Genomic DNA, 9847 nt, shown 5'->3' with positions numbered 1-9847 from the left:
TGCTACACAACGCAGCAAGGAGTGCATCATCTGTCTAAAGGATGGGCCCAGTATTGTAACACAAACCTCTAAACAATAATGTCAGGAGTAAGCCAAGTGCTTCCCATTAAATGATGCAGTTTAGATGATGGGAGCTTCACCCAGAGTTGTGTTCACGTAACGTCAGATCAGAAGCAGCACAGTTTGAAGCAGCAAGTTTAACACACCCTCCCGTGTGTGGCACAGCTTGTAACTGGAAATACGCTGTTTCAAGGATTGGGAGAATTTCATATGGAGGAATCAGCACTCCTTGTAAATGTGAACTGCTAACTAGACAAGGCTTAGTTTCATAAAATGGAATTAAAAAGTGTTTTATTTCACGTCGTAAAGTCCCACCAATAATTATTTCCAACAGCGTGTTCAACTCAGGTTCCTGAGGAGGTGATACTTGCCCTCTTGTCTACCCTGTCCCTGTCCCCTAATGGGTGCCCAGTAGCCCCATTAGGACAGTGACAGATGGAAACAGCACATGCTGCCAGTTAGCAACTTGTGCTTGGGAAGCTGACTGCTTCATTTCTCTTTCCATTTCAAAGATACTATTTTGACCAACTGGTAATAGAGAATTCTTACTGCTGCTGAATATATTTCAAATGGCTTTGTTAGAATAACTGGGTCAGTGTTCAAAGAATTAAGCATGTAATTTTTAAAAATAAAAGTCCCATTAATACGATGATCACAGCAATGCTTATGTGAGACAGTGCTTTAGTCAGCGTTATCATAATGTGGTGCAACATCCTGGTGAGATCTGGGCTCTAAGTATTCATACATCTTACCTATAACTTCCATTCCACTCATTTTTATAAGCTTTCTGTAGGATTTCAAATGTTAGGCAGCAAGTCACAGTTCCTAGAAATTACATTCCTGGTAACAGGGTTATTTGTTATTGCTTTTCTAATCACAGCAGAAATGAGCAGTGCTCAAGTTGGCCAGCCAGCACTGGGCAGATCACTACAGAGAATCCTTGGGGTCCCACTTTCTTACACATGCAACAGGAATTTAAGAATCTACCCATTCACGGAGTCTGAAAAATTACACATGAGCAAAAGGTTTGATAAAAAATATATATTTAAAAGAAACAAGAAAAATAGTTGTAGCCTCAATGATAACTTTCATCATTCTCTTAAATTAAGTAGGTTAAATTATATGTATAATGATCTCAAGTACTAACATATAAAAGACGTGGCAAATCGAAAAACAAAGAACAAGAGAACTCCCTTTTTTCAGAAAATGTATTTGCAATTCAAATGTTCATACAAAAAGCATAAATTTTAAAAAGTTCATAGATGTGTGTTTTTAGAAGTGCTATGGTTTCGCCATTCATTGCAATTACATTCCCGAGTGTGCAGGGTGTCCCGCACTGTGTCATCATGTATTTTTGTCACACGGAAGTCACTCTCATTACAACCTCCCCCGAGCTGTTATCTTCTGACAAATCTTCATGAGGCCGCATCCGGCTGAACAGATGCAACAACATGTAGCCACACTGGAACCTTGGCGAGGTCAACTGTGTTGGGTGGACCAAGTTTCTGTTTCGCAGAGCTGTCAGTGGCAACCACAAAGTCCTACTTGTGGAAGACTCTCCCCGGCTACTTTCTTCGATGTCTGTGGCTTTGTCATAATTTAATACATCCCAGTGCAAGTTCACAGCCCGCCAGCGTTTAAACACTCTGTAAACTGCAGCTCCTTCGTGGACAATGAGTCCTAAAATTTGAGGGAAAAAAAACCATCAGTGATAATCAAAGGATGTGTTATTTTCCATATAAGCCAAGGTTTCAAGAAACAGTCAACTCTCTGTTATGCAGCATTATCATCAAAGAATATGATTTTGACAACTTAAACATTTTGGTCGCTGACAAGCTACAATCTCTATTATACAGACACAGTCAGTATTTGAAGAGTAGCAGCACAGTGAGGAGAGTTTAGCCAACGTGGAAATGAGCCACTCGCTTCTTCATGCCTCAGAACGTGCTTGGTGCACTGACACTCTTTGGAAAGTCATTAGGCTTACTTCTCGATTCAACATTTTGCCCACTGCATGCCAACAAATGTGCTAGAAGGTTGGACACAGCTGATGACATAATTTTGGAAAAAGACAAATATTAAATATGAATGACATCATTACATCCCCAGTTTCTAAAGCAATTCCTGTGCCGGGCAGACACGATGTAATCTCTTGCCATTTATATTCTCAACAAGTCAACAACAACAATCTTGAGAGTTGTGTGTGTGTCATCTCAGTTATGTCGTAGGTACTAGCATCTCTCCCATTTTCTACAAAGGAAACCAAGCCACGGGGTGCTGAGGAACTTGTTCAACGGGATACAATTAGAAGTTGGAGAGCAGGGATCTGAATTTAAGCAGCCTGGCTCTAGTGCTCGTGCAGCAGATGCCTACATGTCTCTGAAAAACTAAACCAGGTAAGCTGAGGAACTTTGCGATTATAGGCCAAACACGGTGCCATGGGACCTGGGATATCTCCACTGTCCACTCGAGAACCATTGTATACCTTGCATTACACTCCTGCCTGTGACCCAGATGCATGTGGCTTTTGCCACCTGCCCCAGTAACGTGGAGCCCTCAGGGAAGTCTTTTTCAGAGAAAGACGTAAGGAGAACACTTATCTTCCGGGTTGACCTTCCACTGCAAGTTAATGGAGAAGCCAATAAAGTGTCTTTTTTTTTTTAAGATGGAGGAGGGATTTGAAAATACAGCATGTCAGTTAGCCCAATAATTTATTTAATGTGAAAATGAAGAGATGCTTCCCAGCAGCTAGACCCTTGAGAACCTGCTTTAGGAAAGCTCACACAAGTCTGAGAATGTAAGATATTTAGATATTGTATAGTTCTTTGTATTTGAGAAAACACAAATCACAGGCAACCAAGATGCCCGTCATCCGACAAATGGGTAAAAATTTCAGAATTTGGAGTCAGTGGAATAGAAGGGAATCGATTCATATGTAGCAGCACGGATAATCTCAAAACTCTAATGAAAACCTCAAAGCCATAGCAGGAAAATTAAAATTTCAGAAAAAAATATGGTTGGTTGAAGAAATACAACACATTTTTTTGTAGCTACATGTATATGATAAACATATGAACGTGCCACAGAACACTAGTCATTGAATTCATGACGATGGGAGGGAAAGAAGGAAGTGGCTCTGGGAGGAAATTCAAAGAGGGCATTCAATTCCATCACAATGGCGGTAGTTCTAGAACTTGTGGTGGGGAAGTAAATTATTCTGCATATTTTTGTTCCTAAGTAATTAAAAATCACATATTTATATGGTGAATTGATCCGAGATGGGCTGAGGAAGTTAGGGAGACAAACGAAGCTAACGTTTGTATGAGCAGCAGTGTGGGGGAGCAAAGTCCTGAAAAACAGGCAGAAGAAGAAAAGAAGGCAAAGAGGGAAACATACAAGTACCATGTTTGAGGCTGGAGGAATGGGGGACTGAAAGTAAGGCAGGCTTTGGGTACATTTTTTACAGGATTTTTTTTGTCAGCTAAACAATACCAGGTAGATTACAGAAACAACTAGTCCCTGAAAATCACATCCATTGCTTTTAAGTTTTACATTACTCTCCTCCCAACAAAAAATACTTCTGAAATATGTGACTAAAACACAGTCCAATGATGTTAAGACAGGCCATGCAATCATGTCTACTGGCTAACAAATAAAAGTGTCTTAAGCTCAATTTTGCACAGTAACAAAACAGTTACAAATATAAATGTGTGCTCATCATTTCAAATAATTGTTCAACTGATTTTCCCAAAGGAATAATCCAAGTTCACTTATGATAAGATGTTTTTTGGGAAATTAAATTAGAAGTTTAGGACTTGAAGGTTTTATTGGTGATGCTATTATAGGTTTTCTGAACTCTCCATGGTCAATGATTGAACTTTCTGGGTTCTATTTTTCTTTCATAACATGTAATTGGAAGAATTAATCTTTACAATCATCAGGGTGGCAATGAGAAATTAAAAATTCATCAACTATACAGCATTCAGATTTTATCTGAGATGGTAATTCTATACACATATTATTATTAATTAAAAATCGGTAGTGGATCTATATGGTGAGGATTATTCATTCACACTCATCACACAGCCACTGCATGCTGATTCTGGTTCACTCTGAATCAGTACAGCCATGGATGTGGGTAGGTAATGACTTCCTCAAAGAAAATCACTCATTTCACAGGATCTTACTCTTTGAAAGGCTAGATAGAAATCAGATCATTCACTAGAGTTTAAAGTCACTTTCTGCTGATAAAGTCTTCTTTTCTAAATCTATCATTCTACCTAATGTGCAGGAATAAATTCCACAGGTCTTTAAAACACATTTTAAACTGAAGTTAAAGAGAGGAAACCGTTTGATTTCTTTGTGAAGACCAGGTCCTCTTCCTTTCTGACTACCTAGGCACTGAGTTGTGAACGCTAACTGGATTTTCTTTTCTTTTCCTGAGTGTTTGGAATTATCACTGCTCTCTAGAAGCTTAAATTTTGCTGAAGTAAAACGGACTCCTTCCCACCCCCAAGTTTGTTCTCTGTAATGAACATTTTCCTCATTCTTCTTTAAACTCCTAAAGTGCTATAATAAAAGGGGATATATAAAAACTTATAGTATACACAAATTGTATCTGATATCAAATATCAAACCACTAGTCAAAAATTGTATTTCTTATAAATCAATCTTAATTTTGTTTGGTAGGTTTGCGTGTGTGTGCATAATTTTAAGCCAAGTTGTTTCAAAAACTATGTTAAGAGCTTTCTATGTACAATTTTACTTTAATCTTGATAATAATTCTACACATACATATTATTAATGAACAGTTTTCACACTGGGGGCCTCCCGATATTTAATAACTTGTTCAATAGCATGAAGATAGGAGAAGCAGAGCTGACACTAGAGCACAACTTTATCTCCCTGAGCCAGAAAAGAGACTCTTGGCTGTTAAAAGCTCCAAGATCCTATTTTTGTCCACTACCAAGATTTCTCTTAGCTGTAACCCTCGTGTCATTCTGGGAAGCCATGTGCACTAGAAGGCAATCTGGGGACTTTGGGGCCATTTCATCTCACGCACTGGAACTACGTAATACAGTCCTACCCTGGTAGCATATTTTTGCTGATTCTTATGAGGGCCAGAGCATGGCTGCTCCAAGGAGGATTGCTGAATGAGATCATGGTCTCAGAGTTCCATTGTTGTGATCATCTTCGGCAGAATGTAATGAACCGCAGGAACCTCCTGCCACTATCTCCCAAACTATTCCAAATTCAAATGCCCAGTGTTTACTGAATGCTAGATATGAGTAGCAGGGGTAATCATTTCCCCCATCACCAAATTTTATTAATGTGAATTTTGAAGAAATAACCTTAAGTTATGGTTATTTCTATATATGTTGAATTATTTTGCTGGTCTGAACTACAAATGAAGTAGTTTGGAGTTTTCTTGTAAAAACAACACAAATAAAGATAAAACTGATAAATAACAGATAAAATTGAAGATCAAAAGAGACTATATGTCCTTGAAAGTTAACTAAACTCTCAAAACAATCATAAACTGATATTCTAAAATTCAGGTCTCTGGGAACTACCATGCCCTAATTACACGAGGATGTTTGTGGGCCCGTATCTGCAGCACCATCCCTAAAGATGATGTAAAACTGAGGCCCACATAAAACAAGCTCTGAGCCTGCTGGTGTGACGCAGTGAAGTAAGCTAAAGCTTGTAGTGACTATGTCCTGTGTCAGAAAGCCTGGGATCAAGTCACAACTGCTCTGCTTCCAACCCACTTTCCTGCTAACATGCCTGGGAAGTAGCAAATAATAGCTCCAGGGCTTGAGTTGCTGCTACCCATGCAACAGATCGGATGTAGTTCCAGGCTCCTGGATTCATCCTGTTCTGGCACTGGCTGCTGTAGGCATTTAGGATGTCAATTGGCAAATGGAAGATTTCTCTCTCTCTCTCTCTCTTTCTGGCACCTCTCTCTTTTTATGCCTTTCAAATAAATTTTTAGGTGCTAAAAATGCACTTCTGTCTACAAAGAATATGTTGATTTGTCTATTATGAATATAATTGTCACAAAACCTGATCTTAGACCTGTCTGGAAAGGAAGTGGAACTGACAGAACAAAGGCTTCAAGCATAGACCCTCTGGTTGCCACTGGCGACAAACACAATAAGGATAACAAATTATTCTGAAGCACCCTATGACGCAGAAACCCTTGACACTAGAGGCTGGCTATCTTGCAAGGATTGATAATCCAGCCCACTCTACTCCCAAGTAATGCTCTATGTACACATGAAGTCATGAATGTAAAAACAGTGAGGATTTTGGTGATGGAAGGCACCAAAGAATGACCTGCAGAGCCCAAGGGTAGCCCTTCGTGTCCTCCTCTCTGCTCCATGAAACCTACAGTCAGCAGCCTGGACACAAAGAGACATTGTGCATGGTTACAGCACTGTGACACCACCTCCCAGAAACAGGATGACATGGCAAAGCCTCATTTTGCTCTACAGAGTCTAATCTTTTGTGATGGGCCCTGAGCACAGGAGGACCTCTTCTGAAAGGCTCTGACACAGGCTTCTTTCGTCATTGCCTTGCCTTTTATATTTAGCTGAATAACCATCACCAAGTCAATTAAACCAGAAGTTTGGAAGTCACCATCTCACCTCTCTCCTCCTGCACTAAATTCTGCTAGTTTATATGTTTGAGAAGGCATATATGTGTATATACTTATATTATTTGGAAGGAAGCAAGACAGGGCAAGAATGAGATAAAGAAATATTTCAGCCATTGGTTTATTTTTGAAATAGATACAGTGGTGAGGGCTGAAGTCAGGAGAAAACCTAGAGCCTGGAACTTCCATTTGGATTTCCCAAGAGGACAGATAGCAGGTGCCCAGATACTTGAGCTATCGTCTTCTGGAGGAAGTTGGAACTGAAGCAGAGCAGAAAGGACTTGAATTGACACTCAAATATGGGATGCCTATGTCACAGGTAGCAGCTTAAGCTGATACAGCAAAACACTGACCCCTAACTCTGTCCTCTTAGCAATTTGAATTAAAATCATGAACCAAAACTTTCCGGAATGCCTACTGTCTTGTAGCGATGCAATGAATTACTCATTATTCTTCAAGATCCAGATTAGCTCACAATTTTTTCTTTGGTATACTTGAAGTCAATCACTTCTTCCCTTCCACGGCCTACCACTCTACACAGGAAATGCCTGCACTGTTTTACTTATTACTCGATTGTAGAAAATGTGTTGTATGCCCTGTTCCCTAACTGGACATGTGAAATCCGCATCAGAAGGCTTGGGCTTTCTATTCCTGTTTCAGTGCATGGTATATCATAAGAACTCAAACTTTGCTTAATAAGAAGGAGTGTAACCATCACTGAACCCAATGGGAAGGAGAGGGCTGATCTAAATCTACTAGTGATGGTGCTATTGAAACAGAAAACAAAAACCCTCAAGTTTTGCTTTTTAAAAATTGAAGTCATATTTTAAGATACCAAAGACAAAGACTTGCAGTCCAGGACTGGATGTGTAAAGGGTCTGGGGGTTGCATCTCGTGACTGTGGTGGTTTCCTTGCCCTCCCTGGAAAAGACACATAGGCAAAGCGTCCAGTAGAGGCCAAAGAACTGAAATCCATCACAAAGATTTGGTTTAGCTCAGGACACTGGAGCTGCCTCCAATCCAGCCTTGTACTGTTGGCCCAGTCATCAAATGTTCTCCCGCATCGAACATGGAAACTGCAATTACAAAATGACTGGGCCAGGGCCCAACACCCAGGGGAGAATGCATGGATCCACCTCCACCATTTTAAAGCAGAATAGACTGGCAAAGGGGAAGGTGCCCATTCGTCTGACAACTTGGTTTCTCTAAGACAGCAATTCGCTTGTCAATTATGTCACTGATTTTGAAATTACTATTCCTTCATAGATAGGAGACTCTCATGGTCTTTCAATTATTAACCTTAGAACAAAGATGTATCATTGGCAAAATCACACAATACTCCTCAAAAATTGTGTTACAGATGATGAAATATATAGCAAAAGAGGTTAATAAAATTCACTGGAGAATTACTGTATCATCCAAGTTTCTACCCAACAGGATTTGAAGAACAAAGAACAAGCCTAATCTTTTTTACAGCTATAAAGATATCCTCAAGTTCTCCTGTAACTAGGAATGGACCAAATCAGTTCAGTTCTGTCCCTCAAGTCCCAGATAGAGGAAGCACCCCACAGCATCGGAGTAGCATTATCCACCATGGGAAGCAGAATAGCATGAAAGGCTGGCCAATATGCAGATTTCAAAACTAAAACCATGCTGGGCATAGTAGGACCCAACCCTTGTGTTGTGGGTGATGAGAACTTTGAGACTCAGAGAAGAAATGTGGGGGTGAGCTGCTCCGTGATCCATTGTGAACTAGAATCCAAGCCTAGAATTAAAGCCAGACCCTCAAGGCCTGTTTCAGGGAGCCCTTTCTGCAAGAAAGCAGACCCCAGAACCCTTTTCTGGCTAAAGCTGGCCATCACTAATACTCCTTCAGTCCACTGAATGGGCAGCAACACTAACGACAAAGTAGGCAGTCACAGTGAGTGCCTAGTCATGCCTGGGCATGCCAAGCCTGAGTTTTTCTTTGTTTTTTATCCCAAAGGGCACACTGCAACATTTGGAGAGCAGACAGATTATAGCAACCTTCCCAATTAATAAAAATAAATAACTCAGCAAACTTTGAAAAGAGTATCCAGTTTTAAAAGGTTATTATTAATTACCTGCATGAGTTATCCATGTTACTTAAAGCTTTTAGAACTGGGACTAGCATTTGCAGGATTTCCATTTGTTTCCTACACTGTGACTTATGAACTAGAGCCAACATTTGAGACTATTAGCAGACATTTCCTAGTCACAAGTGAAAATATATATGCATACAACTAATTTTCTGTTTATTCCCAATGGATACAGTGTCCTCTGCCAACTCACATAGCATGATGTTAATAATCTTCAGAGTAAACCACACATGTATCAGTTGTTCTATTTTGGGGAGTGTGAATAATATTTAGATACCTCTAAATTGAAATGTCTAATTAAATCCTGTTTATCTTTGTGGTTTGTAATAGGCTACTTCATTTTTGTTGGCTTCATTTTTCACCGCTCTTAAATTGTACTGCCAGTGCAAGGTCCAAACAGAAGCTTTCTTTCATACAGGCATAATTAAAATTTCTTATCTTGCTTTCCCTATCTTGAAAGTAACAAATGTTCAGAGTTTAGTTTCCTAATAGTCAGTCTTGTGGTATATGGGAAAACACAAGGGTGACACACAGTTCTTCAAATCCTTCCAATGAAGACGCCGTTTCGCATGGCATACTGTGAAGTGGCTTTGGTATGCTGCAGCCCGTGCTTTCCAATGCTCTCCACGCATGTTTCCTTATGTTTGGGGTCCCACTGATGTATCAGAGCAAATTAGCAAAGCTAACTACATTACTTTTTATTTTAGGGAAAGAACAGAACCCCATTACTGATTTGAAATCAGCTCCCAGAGGGATATACCTTATGCTATGTCTTGGTTTTAAGACAGTAATTTGTGTAGTTTCACTTTATTGTACAACGATGCTTTGCAATTTATTCAAGCTCTGTCTCCAATTAACTCAATCACATGAGCGATCTTGTTCATCGTGCAAGGTTCTGGAAGGACAGGGCTGGCACTGCCAGTGTGGAGGTGTCAGGCCCCTGGAAGCTTCAGGTGGGGAAGCCTCCTCTTCTGCGCCTTCCCCGACACGGCCACAGGCTCCTCTGATGAGC

General features: G+C 40.1%; 1 protein-coding gene across 1 annotated transcript in view; it reads right to left on the bottom strand.

Annotated features, from left to right (window-relative positions):
• Positions 1–1085: 1085 nt before the first annotated feature.
• The window catches only part of MARCHF11 (membrane associated ring-CH-type finger 11), a 70953-nt gene continuing 62191 nt past the window's right edge, over positions 1086–9847 (bottom strand). The window contains exon 4 of the mRNA XM_004583625.4: positions 1086–1740. Within this exon, the coding sequence (XP_004583682.2) occupies positions 1418–1740 (323 nt within the window). The 3' untranslated portion in view covers positions 1086–1417. The remainder of the gene's footprint in view (positions 1741–9847) is intronic.

The sequence above is a fragment of the Ochotona princeps genome, chromosome 23 (genome assembly GCF_030435755.1).
Source record: "Ochotona princeps isolate mOchPri1 chromosome 23, mOchPri1.hap1, whole genome shotgun sequence".
NCBI lineage: Eukaryota > Metazoa > Chordata > Mammalia > Lagomorpha > Ochotonidae > Ochotona > Ochotona princeps.
This window is presented reverse-complemented; position numbering and strand designations above follow the sequence as displayed.